General features: G+C 50.0%; 1 protein-coding gene and 1 pseudogene across 1 annotated transcript in view; one reads left to right on the top strand and one right to left on the bottom strand.

Moving 5' to 3' along the window:
• The first annotated feature begins 1961 nt into the window (after positions 1-1961).
• Positions 1962-19650, top strand: part of B3GLCT (beta 3-glucosyltransferase) — a 135518-nt gene continuing 117829 nt past the window's right edge. Inside the window, exons 1-2 of the mRNA XM_051831762.3 lie at positions 1962-2035; positions 7406-7953. Coding sequence (XP_051687722.2) covers positions 1962-2035; positions 7406-7953 — 622 coding nt within the window. The remainder of the gene's footprint in view (positions 2036-7405; positions 7954-19650) is intronic.
• LOC149124640 (large ribosomal subunit protein uL23 pseudogene) lies at positions 17719-18227 on the bottom strand (annotated as a pseudogene).

Here is a 19650-nt window from a genome sequence, read left to right as displayed (position 1 = left end):
AGAATTAACCCAGGTACTTCACTGTGGGATGCAGGCATCTTACCCACCAGGCCAAATGCCTGCCCCTGAACATACCTGTAATTCCATTTTTTTCTAAGAACTTTTAAAAGTACCCTCAAATTAAAAAGCTGTGTAGTCAAGGGTGTAATTAAATTTTTACTGCTTCATCAAGTACCCTTGTAAGTGAACTTGGCTTTGTTTGTTTTCCCACAGTACATTTTGGCGTCAATGCCTTGATTAGTGCCGTAGTGACAGCACTCTTTTGCACTACCAGTGGAAATTCATCTCTGAAAAAAAGAGTAACATTTCAGTATTGCTGTAGAAGCAGTTTTGACTTTGCAAACTTGGACATCCTGAAGGAGTCTGAGGGGCCCTTGAGCCGACTGCTGTGAGTTCCTCGATTTCCATTGTAATTGGAATGATGGTGATAAACCTGTTTGGAGAATGGAATGATATTGTTTAACACGAAATAATGCAGGTAAAGCACTTGGTGGGGCACCTGCTAAACAGTAAGTGTTAACTATTGTTATTAATGGATTGATATAGTGAAGTTATAGCTATCATTTAAACTAGTAACCATGATGATACTCTTATTTTTCTCTACAATCTCATTCCTCTGTCAGCTTTCCATGTCAGTTAATTGCCTTAATGGTCCCAACCTGTGGTCCCTTCCTTTGCTCCCGCCATTACTGACTCCCTCAGCACCACAATTGATCTGGCCTCTGTCATGCCTTTGTGGAGCTCCTTTCTCCTCCTGCTGGGAGTCGTCCTGTGAAAGAGCAGGATTTCCATTACGGGCAGCTCTGGCCAACGTGTATTTGACTTGAGACTCAGCACATTAATTTGTAATAGTCCTTTCATTTGAACAAATTTTAAGAACTTTTTTGGTGAGGGTTAGATGAAATAGCATGATGGGTCTTCAAAAAGTCTGTGGCAAAAGCATGTTATGAAAAAACTGTGCAGAGATTTCAAATTTTGCACCAAAAGGACATGCCCTTCACCGTCAGCCCACAGCCCATCAATGCAGTGCGCCTTTGCTGTGAGTTCTTCTCCAGTCTCCACTGGAGGTGCTCTCCTGCACTTCTACCTTTGTTCAGATGCTTTCCAGGGGACTCACGGGTTTCTACACAGGCTCACGGCTACTTAGGCGAGCCTTGACCTTCTGATCAGACTGTGTCCTCACCCAGAAATGTGCATCCCTTTCCTCAACCTCATGTCACAGGAAGACTTCACACAGGTAGTTCCTGTGATATGTTCGATCATGACCACACACAGAAAGTTATTATTATTCATTTTGTTGAGCTGGTTCGACCGGAAAGCAGGTGTTGTAAAATGAACAACTGTTGCTGATGGGGGCTGGTGCTGTGGCACAGTGGGTTGAAGCCCTGGCCTGAGGTGCCGGCATCCCATGTGGGCGCCGGTTCAAGACCTGGCTGCTCCACTTCCGATCCAGCTCTCTGCTGTGGCCTGGGAAAGCAGTAGAAGATGGCCCAAGTCCTTGGGCCCCTGCACCCACGTGGGAGACCTGGAAGAAGCTCCTGGCTCCTGGCTTCGGATTGGCGCAGCTCCAGCCGTTGCGGCCATCTGGGGAGTGAACCATCGGATGGAGGACCTCTCTCTCTGTCTCCACCTCTCTCCGTAACGCTGTCTTTCAAATAAATAAAATAAATCTTAAAAAAAAAAAATGAACAACTGCTTCTAAGCAGCAGCACCAGAAACACCAAGATGATTTGTGCAGGCTGCTGAAGAGTCCCGCGCACGCCTTCTGTTCTCATCAATGTCAGACACCGACATTTCCTACTGCTCTTGTTGCTACGCTAGTGATGAATGACGCCTGAACTTACCGAGGACGGAAGGGTCCAGGACTCCAGCAAGAACCAAACAGCCATGCAGGTCATCTAGGTCTGGTTAGAAGTTCCTAGAAGATAGGTCGTTTTGTAGAGAAGCTTTTATGCCACACTATGGCTTCAGGGGAACAGAAAACCAAGTATCAGTGGTGTGGGATCTCCAGGTGTGCCCTGGGGGCTCGCACCAGGTAACTGGGATTGTATCTCCTGGATCTCAGTTCAAGGCTGGTAGGCTGGGAGAAGCCCTTGATTAAGCCTCTTTGGGTAAAAATCTACTTGAAAGTCTGGGCCACCAAGATGAGTTTTTCCTGATTTCTGTAAAGCTTCGGAAGCAAAGTGAAGCCGTTTTCTCAAGGGACGACTTCATGTCATCCAAGCATTTTGCTGGAGTACTTGTGGTGGGAGTTAGGCAGTGAGGGAGCGGAGCTGTGCCCAGTGGGTCTGTGCTGCGTGGTAGAGGGTTTTGCTTTTTTCTGCTCCTGTCTCACTTTCTCTCCTATGGAGGATAAAGGTTCTCCTGCTTCTCTAGATGTGAAAGCATCGAGTAAAGCGATCGGTGGCTCCCTTCACACCCGGTGAGCAGATTCCAGGAGGAGCTGGGGGGGTGCTTAGCAGGCGGGATTGTGTCGTGGCTCTAACATCAGGTCTTTGCAGCAACGGGAGCAGGATGCCACGAGGGTCCCTCCCAAGAAGCCAGGGCCACCTACTGCCACTTCCCGACCCACGCGCTGCTCTCAGCTCTTGTATTTTGTTCACGCTGTACCTCTGCCTGCCCTCATTTTCTCAGTCTTGAAAACCTGCTATTTGTCCTTTAAGATCCTGGCTACAGCCTGGCATTGTACACAGGGGCTTAAGCTGCTACTTACATGCTGGCGTTCCATACTGCAGGGCCGGCTCAAGTCTGGCTGCCTCACTTTTTTAAAAAAAGGATTTATTTATTTATTTGAAAGGCAGAGTTACAGAGAGGCAGAGAGAGAGAACCATCTTCTATCTGTTGGTTCACTCCCCAAATGGTCACAATGGTCAAGGCTGGGCCACGCTGAAGCCAGGAGCCAGGAGCTTTTTTCTGGTCTTGCAGCTGGGATTTGAACCAGTGCCCACGGGATGCTGGTACTGCAGGCTGCGGCTTTACCTGTTATGCCACACTGCCGGCCCCTGGTTGCCCCCACTTCTGATCCAGCTGCCTGCTAACATGCCTTGGAAAGAAGCGGATGATGGCCCAAGTAATTGGGCCCTGCTACCCCATGTGGAAGACTGGATGGATTTCTAGTCTCCTGGCTTCGGCCTGGCCTAGCCCTGGTAGTTGAGGCCATTTGGGGAGTGAACCAGTGGATGCAGACCTGTCTCTCTCTTTCTGCCTTTTGAATCAATCAATTAAAATCCTATGCTAAAGTCTCTCCAACTTTTCTGATGGTTGCCTGTGGCTCTCAGATTCATTTTCCCTGTGCGTTCTGAAGTGCTCCTGTCTACTTGTACTATATAGCATTATTGCACAGTAGTAAAATTAGTTATGAACACTTCTGTCTCCCCAACTGGACTGTGACATCCTGGGCCCAGTGCCATGTTTCCTGATTCTCAGTATCTGCCCCAGAGCCCCAACAAAAGGAGCATCAGTTAGAAAGTGTTCACTAACAGTTAATGAATGAATGAAAGGAGCCCTGTATTTGAGGCCCAAAATACAGTAGTTCCAAGATCACTGATGATTCATTTGGAACTTTTTCATTAGATTTTTCTGGCTGCCAGTGGTAGTTCTGTTTCCTATAGTGTTGGGAAAATTCTTTAAAAACTTACTAGGCTGCAACAACAGGGCTTCCCCCAAAAGGGGCGGCTCCCTGCTTCTCCTGGGGACCTGGCCTATTTCCACGGGCCAGCACAAGGGTAGCAGCTGGGATGGAGGTGAAAGAACCCCAGGAAGAGCCAGCTACGGCTTGCTCCTCTGCACATCACAATCTCCGCACTTGGCAGGTTTGCTCTTCTCTATTGTAAGTCATCCCCTCCTACAGCTGGTGTTACCCAGGGCTAAGATGGCTCCGACCCAGGCACTGCCTGATGGCGTCCACCTGAGGATGTGTGCGCCAGGAAGGGCTCTCACTGTGGGATTGGGAGGGGCTCCCAGCAAGTCCATCTATCACAGGACTAGAGGAGGTGAAGGGTAATCCTGCTGGGAACGTGAGTTAGGAGCTTTGCGCACTGCCATTTATCTACACCTGCTGCGAGAGGAGGAACGCCAGGGCAAGTTTATCACTCAGCGTGCACTCTCCATCACCCTCAGGGCTCAATTCTCCCCAATGTGGACTGGAACACAGTGATACTTTCACGGGACAGATTCAGACGGAAACTTAAAAAAAAAAAAAAAAGGATTTAAAAGGCAACGAGAGAGAGAGATCGAGACATCACCCATCACTGGTTCAGTCCTCAAATGGCCACAATGGCTGGGGGGCGGGGTCAAGCTGAAGCCAGGAGCCAGGAACTCCACCCTGGTCTCCCATATGGGTGGCAGGGGCCCAAGCACTTGGAACATTTTCTGCTGCCTTTCCAGGCACATCAGCAGGGAGCTGGGTCAGAAGCAGGGCAGCCAGGACTCGAACTAGTGCTCCAACAGTGGTGGCTTGAACCACTATGCTAGAACACCAGCCCCTTGGACAAAAACTTGGATTAAGCAACTAGAGTTATTATGTGGAACAGGCATCTGAGTTTGCTTAATTGTTAGTCTTGTGTCTACTTGGCTAAATATGTTTAATATCTAACATATATGAGCGCTTGTGTTCTTTTAAAGATTTATTTATTTTATTTGAAAATCAGTGACAGAGAGAGAGGGAGAGCCAGAGAGAGATCTTCCCTCTGCTGATTCACACCCCAGAAGCCTGCCAACGGCAGGGGCTGGGCCAGGCTAAAGCCAGGAGCTTCATCAGGGTCTCCTAGATTGGTGGCAGGGGCCCAAACATGTGGGCCATCTTCTGCTGCTTTTCCCAGGTCATTAGCAGAGAGCTGGATTAGAAGTGGAGCAGCCAAAGCCGGTGCCGCGGCTCAATAGGCTAAAACCTCTGCCGGTGGCGCTGGCACCCTGGGTTCTAGTCCTGGTCGGGGTGCCAGATTCTGTCCTGGTTGCTCCTCTTCCAGTCCAGCTCTCTGCTGCGGCCCAGGATGTGCAGTGGAGGATGGCCCAAGTGCTTGGGCCCTGCACCTGCATGGAAGACCAGGAAGAAGCACCTGGCTCCTGGCTTCGGATCAGCGCGGTGCGCCAACTGTAACAGCCACTTGGTGAACCAATGGAAAAGGAAGACCTTTCTGTCTCCCTCTCTCACTGTCCACTCTGCCTGTCAGAAAAAAAAAAAAAAAAAAAAAAAAGGGGGTGCAGCCGGGACTCGAACTCAGCATGCTGTTATCACACAAGGGCTTTACTGACTAAGCCACAGCACTGGTTCAAGGAATGTTTTCTTAGAAGAAAGTTGAAGAGTTTTGAAATTGGAAGCAATCTATAATGTTCAATTAGGCAGGTATGTTTTAGAATTTTCCTAAGAAGGGGGGCCGGTGCTGTGGTGCCCCGGGCGGGGCTGCCGCCTGCAGTGCCACCATCCCATACGGGCGCCAGTTCGAGACCCAGCTGCTCCACTTCCAATCCAGCTCTCTGCTGTGGCCTGGGAAAGCAGCAGAAAATGGCCCAGGTCTTTGGGCCCCTGCACCCATGTGGGAGGCCCGGAGGAAGCTTCTGGTTCCTGGTTTTAAATTGGCACAGCTCCGGCCATTGTGGTCAACTGGGAAGTGAGCCATCGGATGGAAGACTCTCTCTCTCTCTCTCTCCTCTTTCTCTCTCTGCCTCTCCTTCTCTCTCTGTATAACTCTGACTTTCATATAAATAAATATATCTTTAAAAAAAAAGAATTTTCCCAAGAAGGATAAAAGAGATCAATGAAATCAAGCATAAATTTAAAAATCTTCACTAAGAAAGGAAGTGAAGGTGCTGGCGAGGTGGTGTAGTGGGTTAAGCTGCTGGTTTTGGTGCCAGGATTTCACAGCAGAGCATCAGCTGCTGCACTTCCAATCCAGCTCCCTGCTAATGCACCTAGGAAGGCAGTGGAAGATGGCCCGAGTACTTGGGGTCCTGCCATCCACAGGGAGACTCGGCTGGAGTTCCTGGCTCCTGGCTTCAGCCTGGCCCAGACCTGGCTGTTGTAGCCATTTGGGGAGTGAACATGCAGATGATCTTTCCCTTTCTCTGCTTTTCAAAGAAATAAATCTAAAAAAAAAAAAAAAAAAAAAAAAAAAAAAGAGAGAGAGAGAGAGAGAGAAGCGAAAATCTTTCTACATTTCTTTTCCACAACCTTTTCCACAGCCTTGACTGAACAAAACGGTACTATCTGCAGTCACATGAAATGGATAATGCATGAAATAATTATGTCTTTAAGATTTTAATTTATTTATTAGAGAAAGAGAGAGGCAGAGACAGGTAGAGATGGCCCAAATGCCTGCAGTGGCCAGAGATGGGGAGCACAAGCCAGGCCTCCTATGTGACAGGAACCCAATTGCAAGAGCTGTCACTTCGACCTCCCAGGGTCTGAACTGGAAGAAAGCTGGAATCGGGAGCCAGAGCTGGCAATCAAACCCAGACACTCTGATGTGAGACATGGGTGTCTTAACTATGAAGCGAAATGCCTTCTCCTGACACAAAACAGCTTAGTTCCCGATTTGAAGATGCCAATATAAATCAGAGAGAGAGAGCACGCACATGGTCTCCAGATTTTCTTAAAACAAACAAACAAATGTGGCAGCTGTTGCATGGAAGAGTGACAAGACTGTCCTAGCACATAAGAGACCAAGGCCCTAAAAACCCCGAGGTTTATGAGGTTCAAGACTCCAAACATTTCTTCAGCACCTGCTTCTCTGTTTCTCCAGCACCCTACCTGAACTCCTGAGGCCTGGTGCTGATCCTCACTCAGCGTTCAGCAATGTGAAGGCTGTCAGTCCATGTGGCAGACACTGCTGGAGTGGCAGGCATCCAAACACTGTGAGTAAATATGAATGAAATAAGTCACTGCCTTCAGGAGCTCTCGGGCTAGCCCCGGGCTGGGGACAAGCCCTCCGCCCAGTCTCCCTCCCTGGACACAGAAAGGAATTAAAGGGGGAAGCGCGCAGGAATGCACAGCCATGACAGGTGGCTTCTCCAACTCCATTTGTGATTGCTTTCCACCATGCAACACAAGGGGGCCAGCCAGGCCCACCACTCTGCTCTCAGGCCTGTTAGGGGTAGGAGGGTCTCCTGGGGGGCCTCCCATGTCACTCCCCTTTTCCCACTTAATTACTTTTTATCCGACGTTTTCGATAAAATTATACCTTCCCTCTTCCATTACGACAATCACTTAAAATTAAATACACAGAAAATTACCTTTCCACAAACATCTATTAAAAGCAAAGTTCCAGGCTTAAGTGATTGGCCAAATTCCATTAAAAAAGAGGTATTAAGCAAATTAGCTGAGCTGATTAAAAACACCTTCATCAAAGTACAACACTGATGCCAACAATACTGAGCAGAATTATTGATTTTTTTTTTTTTATAGCAGATGCTACATCAGCAAAGAAGAAAACTGCTTCCTCCCCTTCACTTCGGGTATTCGAAGGGGAGCTAGGGACCCGCTGAGACCAGCAGCGCGACGGAGTAGGGTGGGAGGACACGAAGGGAAAACGCCGGGCGCGGTCAGGTGGACGGCGTGGAGATCAGCGGCCGGGGCAGCGGAGGGCAGACGCCTGGGAGGAGGGCCGTGTCCTGGCGGAGCGGCTGCACCCTCTCCCCGCCGCCCGTCGGGCCGGACCCCGGGGGCAGCCCCGAGCCCGGCGGGCGCTCCCGCTCCCGGCCGCCAGAGGGCGCGGCCGGAGCCGGCGCGGCGGAGCCGGAGGAGGGAGGAGGGGAGCCGGCGGAGCAGGGTCAGCCGCGGCGGCAGGGCGGCGGCGGCGGCGGCGGCAGCGGCGCAGCTCCGCTCCGCGCGCGTCTCCCGTCCCCGCGCTCATCCAGGGTGCGCAGCCCCCGCCGCCGGGATGCAGCCGCCCGCCCGCCGCGGCGACCGCCGCCTCGCGCTGGCCGCGCTGCTGGCGCTCCTCACCTGCTCCGTGGGTAAGTAGCGGGCGCGCACGGGCGCGGCGTGGGCTCCGCGCCTCCCGGCCCAGCCCTCCTTGCCCCGTCCGGCTCCCCGTCCCCGCCGCGCCGGCAGCAGCGCCCTCTCGCGGCGCCCGGCTGGGACCCGGGGTGCTCCCGCCCGGCCCCTTTTCGCTCGCCGGGTGCTCGCCGCCGCCGCTGCCCCCGACTCGCGCCTCTCCGCCTCCTTCCGCTGGGAGCGGGCGGGCGGCCGGGCGCCGAGGGCCCCGCGGCCACCCCCACAGGGAGCGGGAGGAACTGTGCAACTGCGAGAAACTTTGAAAGAGGCCGGGCGGCGGCGGCGGTCCCGCCCCTCCGCCTTCCGCCGCCCGCGCGCTCGCGAGCCCGAGCCCCGGCGGCGGGAGCCGGCTCTCCGGGCGGCCCGGGCTGGGATTCCGCCCGCGTGGGGAGACAGGACGGCGGTGCCCGGCCGGGGCCCCCTGTGCGCGGGCGTGGCGCGGGGGGACGCCGCGGGCGGCCCGGGTCCTCCCTGGGAGTGCGGCGAGCCCGTCGGGAAACGGCGCTTGCCGCGTCTCCCGCTGACAGGACGCGCGTTCCTTTGGCCGTCCGTTGTCCTCCAGTCAAAAAACAAAAAAACTAAACCCAAAGGCAAGCCGAGCCGTTGAGTGTCAGGGTGAGGTGTCGTCCGGTTGGAAAGCGTGGGCGAGAAATCCTGCCCTAGTCAGGCTGAGAGGAGTTCCCTCGCCTGGCGTTTCCAGCCGGGGAAGGGTGTGGAGATGGCAGAATGGCGCGGTTTGGGGAGAGACGTGGCGTCTCCCCGTCCCGCGCACTGCTGGTGCCGGGCCGCCGGAGCCCGGACGGCCCGCTTCGGTCTGGCCTTGAGCTCCGAGGATAAGGGCACGCTTCTTCCTTGTCCGTGGACCCCTGGCATTGCCACGGGCGCCCACTAAGTGTGGCAAGATCGAAGGCGAGTCGTTGGTGATGAATTGTGCCCAGGCCTGATTAATTTGGCACCAGTGTAATTAAAAATGCTGGCGCGCACCTTGCACAGGGAAGGCAGTCATTGATCACGGGGAGCGGTGGAGTTAGGGAGCTGTGCTTTGTCGGGAGACTAGGCATCGCTGGGTGGGGGCTCTGGGAGACCCCGAGTCCGGAGGTTTGGGAAACTGACCAGGTGACCCTGGCTGTGGCCGTTGGCTGGTTGCCTGGAAGGTTTGCAAAGAACCGAATGGGTGGGTGGTAGCTGAACTCGGCATTCTATTTATAGCATCGCACTTTATAATGCTGTCCTGGGGATATGATATTTGTATGTCATACATGCACTATACAGGCTGAAGCAAATACCCACTTGTACTGCTAGGTGGATTTTTTTTTTAATTTCTCTTAAGGAAATATTTGTGCTATCCAAACTTGATACTACACTGAAGGGCATTCAGAAGGAGCTGCAATGTCAACACATTTTTAGAGATGTTTATTAGCCTTGTGAAGTTGTCAGATAAGCACAATAAATAAGACACGAAATGCCTTAGCAGGTCTTGGGGGACGGTTAGGCTTTGTGATCCGGCTTTCATGGGCTGGTATAGACAGGAGACGGTTTCCTTTGAGATCGGAAGTAAATCAGGCGTGCGTTTTAGTGAGCTCTGCTTTGATGTGAGGGCAGGGGAACCGGGCTGTTTGAAGATGCAGCCCTTGGAATCTTCCCGAAACAATGTTCCGAGGCATGTGAGCAATCCGGAAGGTTTAAAAATACCTGAAGTGTTTCCTCATCACATTGGTCTGTGTGTAGTTTAGTTTCCCCATGAACGTTTATTTCAGTTTTTAGAGAAAAGTCAATATAGAAAATTTATTTTAAACCCATATGCATATATAGGGCAAAATCCACTGCCGTTTCAGTTGGAAGTCTGGCAGATTGAATCTGGTGGAGGCAGACTGACTCAGGCCTCATGGTCTCCACTTATTAGCTGTGTGGCCTTTAGTGGCTGTAGGGCTTAGTCTTCTTGATAAGACAGGAGGCATGGGCTAGGTTGGATACTAGAAGTTTGTGGCCTTTTACAGTTTTAAGTTCCTGATTCTTTTACAGCAGAGACTTAACTGCCTACCCCATAACCCTCCCCGCCCTGCCTTTTTTTTCCTAACAAAACTCGTGTATTGGGGATTGAGGGGAGGAGTGAAGAATGGTGTGGCAGAGCCGATGTGAAGCGTTTCTCAGTGGCATTGCTGTGAGATATCTGCCAGGATTATTGGCTGGGCTTCTTGGTAAAGCTACTTGAAGGTGGCTCATGCCGTTGGGATGCAGGCGTTTTTGATTTTGTTGTATCCACCTTCCCATTGCCTTTTATGTGGATCTGATGGCTGGAGCTGTGGTGGCCATCTTGTGACCATGAGGTGACCTTGAAGATGGAAGTTGGTCGGGAGGATAGTAGATTAGAGAGAGAGAAGTAGCCCGAGTGCCAGTGGAGCACAGTGCCAACCCTGGACCACCTGTTTCTAGACTTGTACTGCGTGAGATTCTATACAGCCAAACTTCATCCTGACAGAACATCTGTGAAGAAGCCGATTTGAACCGATGGCAAAATAATAGGTATTAGCTTTTATTTGTCACATCCCTGCTTTCTCTGTGTGCGAGCCAAAATTGTAGTTCTCGGCACCTGCCAAAATTAGGGATTTTTTTTTTTTTTTTCGTTCTGAGCCAAGTCTTGCTCAGATTCCTTTCATTGCAGTGAGTCAGAAATTTTAGGACACCGAGAGTCAGACCTAATTCTGAGTTGTTTTGTGTTTTTGGATTTTTGAAACCCTCTCTTCTCCAGCAGTGTGCGGAGTTAACCAGCATAGATTCTAATTTAGGGATGGGTTCTTTGTCAGCCAGGTGGTCTGGGACCGCCAAGATGGCATGACCCCTGTTATCATGGCTTTGACCTCAGGAGGTTGTCTGTCACCACCAGAAGCTCAGGGGTGGGGCGAGGAGTGGGAGGGAGAGCGTCTACTCCAGGTGGGGGTGTGGGTGGGTGCCAAGGAGATGTTCTGACCGCTTCCTTTACTTGCTCAGAGGGAGGCCGTCACCGTGGGCCCAGTACTTGAGTCGGCCTCATCTGGAGCACACAGGGTTGGGGTTTTGGCTGTTATTAGACACACTGTAAAGCAGGCACACAGACAGAATTCCCAGGCAGCAAGGTCCTCCTCATGGGGGATTTGTGAACGGTCTGTGGTTTTGCTCTGGTAGCTCTGTTATGATCCATCGCGGACGATACACAGAATCTTGCTTAAGAACAAAACGCAGGAGCCTCATAGGTTAACCCTGTGTTTCCCGTGATCATGGGTTTGTGGTGCATGTCAGGGCTTCCTCAGACCTGTGAATGAGCGAGGGTCTCCCTTACTACCCTGAGTTCCAAATTCTAGTCAGTAAGCCCTTCCCAGAGAAGCCTGAATGACTGGAAATTTAATTATTATTTCATTTTAAAAAGTTTTAATTGATATGTATATATTTATAGTGTGTGTGTGTTTTTTTAAAAGATCTATTTATTTATTTGAAATGCAGACTTGCAGAGAGGCAGAGGCAGAGAGAGAGAGGTCTTCTATGCCCTGGTTTACTCCCCAGATGGCTGCAACAGCTGGAGCTGGGCTGATCTGAAGCCAGGAGCCTGGAGCTTCTTCCAGATCTCCCCTGTGGGTGTCAGGGACTAAAGAGTTGGGCCACCTTCTGCTATTTTTCCAGGCACATTAGCAGGGAGCTGGGTCAGAAGTGCAACAGCCGAGACTCAAACCGGCGCCCTTATGGGATGCTGGCTTTGCAGGCGGCAGCTTTACCTGCTACGCCACAGTGCTGGCCCAATATAATGTGATATTTTAATTTGTGTATAAAACATGCAATGATCTGATCAGAGTAATTGGCATATCCATCACCAAAACCATCTCTCCTTTCTTTGGGTTGGGAACATTCAAAATCTTTTCTACTGGGTATTTTGAAATATTCAGTTAATTGAATTTTTGCTTATTTTGCTGTGCTCTGGAACATTCTAAGTTATTTCTTCTCTCAGCTGTACCCCTTTACCCATTAACTGCCCTCTCGCCATTTCTCGCTCTCTCCTGCACCCTCTGTAGCTTCTGGTAACTACTATTCTATCTCTAATGCAATAACATAAAACTTTTAAATTTTCACATGTAAGTGAGGACATGTGGTATTTTTCTTTCTGTGTCTGGCTTAAATCATCTAACATAATATCTTCTGTTCCTACCATGTTGCTGAAAATGGCAAGCTTTTATTCTTTTTAATGGCAGAATAATATTCCATTGGATATATCTATCAAATTAGAAAAATGTTAACTTAAAATAGTATTAAGGGGACATGTTGTGGCATAGCAGGTTAAGCCACTGCCTATGATGACAGCATCCCGTAAGAGTGCTGTTTTGTGTTCTAACTATTCCATGTCTGATCCAGTTCCTTGCTAATGCTTCTGGGAAAGCAGCAGAAGATGGCCTGAGTATGTGGGCCCCTGGCATCCACGTGGGAGACCCAGAAGAGGCTCCTGGTTCTTGACTTCAGCCTTTCTCAGCCCAGTGACTTGCAGCCATTTGGGGGAGTGAACAAGTGGAATGGAAGATCTTTTCTCTCTTTTTCTGTCTCTTTCTCCCTCTCCCTCTCCCTCCCTCTCTGTCTTTAAAATAAATAAATAAATCTTTTGTAAAAAAAATAACCTTAAGGGGCTGGTGCTGTGGTCCAGCAGGTTAAGCCACTAGCTGCCATGGTGTCATTCCAAGTTGGAGAGTTGGTTTGACTCCTGGCTTCCTCTGCTTCCAATCCAGCTCCCTGCTAATGTGCCTGGGAAAGTAGCGGGAGATGGCCCAAATGCTGGGACTTCTGCCACCCACATGGGAGAACCAGATGGAGTTCTTGGCTTCCGACTTTAACTTATGGCCATTTGGGGAGCGAACCAGTAGATAGATCTCTCTCTGTCCCTCTCTGTCATCCTGCCTTTCAAATAAGCACATCTTTAAAAAATAGTGTTAAAAGGAAAATGACCCAAGATTTCTTTGGTGTATTTAAAATAGTGATTGTTGACTACCTACTATATGTCCAGCGTTGGGATATTGCAGAAAAAACACAGATTTGGTATCTGCCCCCATGGAACTTGCAGTCCAGAATTAAAGATAACCTGGAGCAATAATGCAGTAGAAACTCTATGCAGATCTGCTCAGTTCTGTGGGTGGAAGGTATCAGGGTGCATTGAGAACTATGCTTGTAAGGAGATACTTGTCTTTCACGCCATCCGGGGCACTGGTTGTCAACAGGGTCTGAGCCTGCACCCCAGAGAACTTGTATCTGTGTCTGGAGACTTTTGGTTGTCAGTGGTGGTTTAGTAGGGCTTGCCACTGGCATCTAGAGCACCCTGAACATCCTCCACCACACACTGTAGCCCCTCCCCACCATCACACAGTTCATTGTTGGTCCCGCGAGCCGGTAGTGCTGAGAGTGAGAACTTTGGAGTCACGGCTCTGGGAAGGCTTCCTAGAGGTCACGGTCTTAGATCTCAGCCTGGAAGGGAGGAGAAACCAGGTAAGAGGAGCTGGGAAGAGAGAGGGCGTCACGAGGTCTGGAGGTTTGGGGAAGGGGCAGGAGAGTGACCAGGTGATGGTCAGGGGTTGTGTTGATGGGCTGTCGGGGGCAGTGCACGACTGGGCTTCCAGCTTTGACCCCCGGTCTGGTTGTCCTGCGCAGCAGGGGTTGGAAGAGGCCTGGGGAGACCACAAGGAGGCTGTGGGAATGAACCAGGTGGGAGATGATTAAGTTGGGAACAGGGGGCTGAGGGCAAGGGTTGGGGCAGGTACGAGGGGCGCATGCTGTGCTGTTGGCACACTCAGGCACTGGCAGAGGACGGCCAGGTTAGAGACTCAGATCATCTGAGAAAAGTTGAGCCTGGGGTGCATGGTGGACTTTGAGGTGTCATGTCAGGTGAGCAGTTGGGTATTTGGGTCTGGAGCTTGGAGGAGATGTCTCCTTGTGGAGGTCTTTGGGGGTCATTACCACAGGTGGCAATTTGAAGGGGTGTTTAGTGGTCTTTTTCCCTAAGGAAGAGAATCATGATTGACAGAATAAAGTCATTTGATCTTTTTCTCAACATGTCTGTGTACCAAAATTTTGTAGAAGGTGGGGTAGGGCCGGCGCTGGGGCTCACTTGGCTAATCCTCTGCCTGCGGTGCTGGCATCCCATATGGGCACTGGGTTCTAGTCCTGGTTGCTCCTCTTCCAGTCCAGCTCCTTGCTGTGGCCTGGGAGGGCAGTGGAGGATGGCCCAAGTGCTTGGGCACCTGCACCCACATGGGAGACCAGGAAGAAGGTCCTGGCTCCTGGCTTCGGGCCGGCCGTAGCGGCCACTTGGGGAGTGAACAACGGAAGGAAGACCTTTCTCTGTGTCTCTCTCTCTCACTGTCTAACTCTGCCTGTCAAATAAAAAAAAAAAAAAAAAGAAGAAGAAGAAGAAGGTGGGGTAAAGCAGCCTTTATCTGTATAATGCAAAGCTGTGGGGTTTGCATATGCGAAAAAATGAGTGTAGGTATCATCAAATAAGATTTGAATGTATTTCAAGTATAGCAATGCCATTTTCTCCTGGGCATATGACTTATTTTCCCTCCTAAAAGAATATTTTACGATGCTGAGGAGGTGATATATTTTAGCTAACATCATTGCCTCCTGCAGGAAGCCCAAGGCTCTTTATACATCATGTTGGATTTATCTTCTCCAGATCCTTGAATGCGGGTGAGGTGGAGCTCGTATTTCGTTTGTGGAGTTAGTGAGGTGAAGGAAGGTAAGTGGCCAGTGCCTGCTGTGAGAATAGCCGTGCCCAGTTCCCTGGAGATCCTGTCTGACTGTCCCAGTGCGTGTCAAGCGTGAGTGCGTGAGAGAGTCAGCTGAGGGGCTCAGCGAAGCCCCTGTTTGTTAGAATGCAGATGATCAGTTCCAGCTCCAGTTCCCCAATGCAGAGCGTCTGAGATGAGGCCTGTGGATTTGTAAGCTTAGCAAGGCCCCCGGGGTGAGTTGTAATGTGCAGTCAGGTGTGGGAGTCCCACCTGGGCCACTGGAGGCTGGGTGTGAAGGAGGTCTATGATTGGGTGGTTTTCATGAACATCTGTAGAATGTGAGGTAACTGATGGTTGCTCTGACTTTACAAGGCAATGAGGAGTTGTTTTGGAGAGGGCGGAGTATGGAACTGAGGCCCAGTATTCATCAGGAAAGGGACTGTGGAAACCTCACAAGTCAAGCTAGGAAGTGTTTTTCTGGTGCCCGCCTCATTTGGCAGGTTGTCAAATGCTGCAGGAGGGACCATAATCTGTGGAGCGTGAGTCTCACACAGCAGAGCAGGCGGTTGTTAGAGCTAAGGTTTTTGGATGGCACACAAGGAAATTCCAAAGGCTCAGAACATCTCAGATTGTGTGTGCCATGGCTCAGGGGTACTGATGGGTACTGCTACCCCAAATGGCTGCAACACCTGGAACTGGGTTGATCTGGAACCAGGAGCTTCTTCTGGGTCTCCCATGTGGGTGGCAAGGGCCCAAGCACTTGGGCCATCTTCTGCTACTTTCCCAGGCACATTATCAGGGAGCTGGATTGGAAAGGAGCATCCAGGACATGAACTGGTGCCCATATGGGATGCCAGTACCGCAGACAGAGGCTTAACCTACTTGCCACAACTCTGGCCCCTACACATGTTTGTAATAGGTAAGATACCCAGAAGTTAAGCAGCAGTTGCACTTTTTTTTTTTTTAAAAAGGTTTATTTCATTTATTTGAAAGACAGACTTACAGAGAAAGGTAGAGACAGAGAGGTCTTCCATCTGCTGGTTCACTCCCTAGTTAGCTGCAGTGGCTGGAGCTGAGCTGATCTGAAGCCAGGATCCAGGAGCTTCTTCCAGGTCTCCCACAGTGGGGCTGGGGCCTAATAAGCACTTGGGCCATCTTCCACTGCTTTTCCTGGCCATGGCAGGGAGCTGGATCGAAGTGGAGCAGCTGGGGCTCAAACTGGCACCCATATGGGATGCTGGCGCTGCAGGCCAGGGCTTTAACCCACTGTGCCACAGTGCCAGCCCTTCAATTGCACCTTTATAAATTAATCCTGACAATTAACTGTTCTGTAGTGCATTGCAGGAAAGGAATTGTACAAAGTGCTTGTTTCTTTGCAGGTGCGTGCTTGCCCTGTGTTCCTGTGCAGTATATTCTGGGGTAGGTTGTATGATCTGGGACTTTTCTGAGCCTTCCTGTGACTCAGGCTGTAGGGTTTTGAATCTCTCCCCCCAATCTCTGTTAGAGTTGGGATTTTCTGGTTTTCATATCCTGAGTGATTGTATAAATGAGATATGACTTAGGCAAATGACCATTTTCTTCCTACATATGATTATTTCCTTTTTGTCTCTATTTAATGCCCTTCCTGTAAATATATTTACCCCCTTCAAGGGTCCTGGCAAACTTGGTTGCCAAGGAAAACCTGTATTCCAACCCCACTTTTCCCATTGATGTCCATGGCAGAGCAGGAACTGAGTGTAGATGGAGCAAGGTTGAGTTTGGCTGGGAAGTGGGCCCCCTCGAGGAAGATCAGGTCTGTAGGATCACTGCCGTGGCATCGCGGGAGGCTGGACGCCTGGACGCCTGCCTTCAGTACTTCTCTCTGCTGGCTGAGTCACTTTGTAAATGCTACAGAACCTTGGAACTTGGAAAAGGAGGATCCCTGGCCTCATTGTCCAATTTTATTTTTATTTTTAATTTATTTATTTGAAAGGCAGAGTGACAGAGAGATAGCTAGAGACAGAGAGAGAGGGATTGAGAGAGCTTCCATCTGCTGGTTTACTCCCCAAATGGCTGCAATGGCGCAGCGCTGGGCCAGGCTAAAGCCAGGAGCCTGGAACTCCATCAGAGTCTCCCATGTTGGTGGCAGGGGCCCAAGCACTTGGGCCTCAACCTCTGCTTTTTCAGGAGCATTAGCAGGAAGTTGGATTGGAGGTGGAGCAGATGGACCTTCAGCCAGCCTTCTGATACAGGATGCTGGCATCACAGGTGGTGGCTTAACCTGCTGCACCACAAACGCTGGTCCCCAATATTGTCCAATTTTCAACTTGCTGTGGTTGCAGGGTTGTGCTAGCATCTTCCCAGGCACAGCAGGTGTCTTTTAAGACCATCTTGTTTGGTAGAAGAACTAAAGGCTCCTCACATAGGCCAGATACTGTTTTCAACCTGAACATACATCAGCTTACTGTCAGGTGCCGCATAACGGCGGTTTAGTCCGTGACAGACCATGTACATGATGGGGTCCTGTAGATGACTGTCTCAGTTTGTGGAAGTTCTAGTACCCTCTAAGATGTGTGCATCACTCTGAAATTGCCTATTGATGCATTTCCCAGAATGTATTCCTGTCATTAAGCGACTCATGAGTGTATTTGTTTTATAAAGAGTTTTATTTATTTATTTGAAAGGCAGAGTTACAGATAGTGAGAGAGAGAGAGAGAGAGAGAGAGAGAGAAAGGTCTTCCTTCACTCCCCAAATGGCTGCAACAGCCGGAGCTGGGCCGATCCAAAGCTAGGAGCCAGGTGCTTCTTCCTGGTCTCCTATGCAGGTGCAGGGCCCCAAAGATTTGGGCCATCTTCTGCTTTCCCAGGCCACAGCAGAGAGCTGGATGGGAAGAGGAACAGCCAGGACTCTACCTGGTGCCTATATGGGATGCCGGCGCCGCAGGTGGGGAATTAACCTACTGCTCCATAGCGCCGGCCCCATGACTGTAGTGTTTTTTTTTTTAATATGGTGAAAAAACATATTTAGAATGAGCCAGCTGGACTCCGTTCAGATGATCCCAATTTTGTTGGCAACGTCCAGAGCATCATAGTCCGGAGCCAGCTGCACATACGCCTTCTTCTCTCCGTCAGGGCTGATCAGGGGGTTGACTTTGGCCACATCAATGTCATAGAGTTTCTTCACAGCTTGTTTGATCTGGAGCTTGTTGGCCTTGACATCCACAATGAACACCAGTGTGTTGTTGTCTTCTATCTTCTTCATGGCCGACTCCCTGCTCAGGGGGAACTTGATGATGGCATAGTGGTCAAGCTTGTTTCTCCTGGGGGCGCTCTTCCGAGGATATTTGGGCTCCCGTCAGGAGGAATAGTGTCTTGGGCCGCCAGAATGTTGGTGATGTGTGGATCTTCTTTTTCTTGTGGCTGTGGATGCCTCTTAGCACTGCCTTCTTGGCCTTCAAGGCCTTTGCTTTGGCTTTGACTTTAGGAGGAGCAGGAGTTTCCTTCTTCGCCTTTGGTGCCATCTTGGTGAAAAGCATGTATTTTCTTTAAAAGATTTATTTATTTATTTGAAAGGCAGAGTTACAGAGAGGCAGAAGCAGAGAGAGAGAGAGAGAGGGAGAGGGAGAGAGAGAGAGAGAGAGAGGTCTTCCATCCACTAGTTCACTCCCCAGATGGCTGCAACAGCTGGAGATGCGCTGATCCAGAGCCAGGAGCTTCTTCCCAGTCTCCCACACAGATGCAGGGGCCCAAGGACTTGGGCCATCTTCTACTGCTTTCCCAGGCCACAGCAGAGAGCTGGATTGGAAGTGGAGCATCCGGGACTCCAACCTGTGCCCATATGGGATGCTGGCACTGCAGGTGGCAGCTTTACCCGCTACACCACAGCGCCAGCCCTGAGGAGTCTTTCATCCATTGATTCACTCCCCAAATGGCCGTAATGACCAGAGTTTTGAGCTGTTCTGAAGCCTGGGGCCAGGAGCTTCTTCCAGATCTCACACAAGGGTGCAGGGCCCAAGGACTTGGGCCATCTTCCACTGTTTTCCCAGGCCACAGAAGAGAGCTGGATTGGAAGTGGAGCAGCCGGGACTTGTACTGGCACCCACATGGGGTGCTAGCACTGCAGGCGGTGGCTTTACTTGCTACACCACAGTGTATTTTTGTGTGTATTTTTAAAAAAGGTTTATTTATTTGAAAGAATTAGAGAGAAAGAGCACATGCACCCTGTCACACTGCCCCATCGTTTCTTCCTCTTTCAGAGGTCCCTGCCCTGGCTGCACTGGACTGCCAGAGGGGTTTCTCTAGAGAACTCTCTTTGAAGGGGTCCCTTTTTTTTTTTTTTAACTTTTATTTAATGAATATAAATTTCCAAAGTACGACTCATGGATTACAATGGCTCCCCCCCCACACCATCCCTCCCACCCACAACCCTCCCCTCTCCCACTCCCTCTCCCCTTCCATTCACATCAAGATTCATTTTCAATTATCATAATATATAGAAGATCAGCTTAGTATACATTAAGTAAGGATTTCAACAGTTTGCTCCCACACAGAAACATAAAGTGAAAAATAATAGATGATTTTTTTAAATGATGATGAGATCAGATCAGACCTATTGTCATGTTTAATCCCAGTGAGAGTCAAGTTGGGAATTGATAATTTCTTTTCTTTTTTTCTTTCTTTTTCTTTTTTTTTTTTTTTTTTTTACAGACGATCAGTTTAGTATGCATTAAGTAAAGATTTCAACAGTTTGCACCCCCATAGAAACACAAAGTGAAATATATTGTTTGAGTACTCATTATAGCATTAAATCTCAATGTACAGCACATTAAGGACAGAGATCCTACATGAGGAGTAAGTGCACAGTGACTCCTGTTGTTGACTTTACCAATTGACACTCCTGTCTATGGCATCAGTAATCTCCCTATGCTCCAGTCATGAGTTTCC

This window comes from Oryctolagus cuniculus, chromosome 9 (genome assembly GCF_051225735.1).
Source record: "Oryctolagus cuniculus isolate XC-2025 breed Fujian yellow rabbit chromosome 9, ASM5122573v1, whole genome shotgun sequence".
Lineage (NCBI taxonomy): Eukaryota > Metazoa > Chordata > Mammalia > Lagomorpha > Leporidae > Oryctolagus > Oryctolagus cuniculus.
This window is presented reverse-complemented; position numbering and strand designations above follow the sequence as displayed.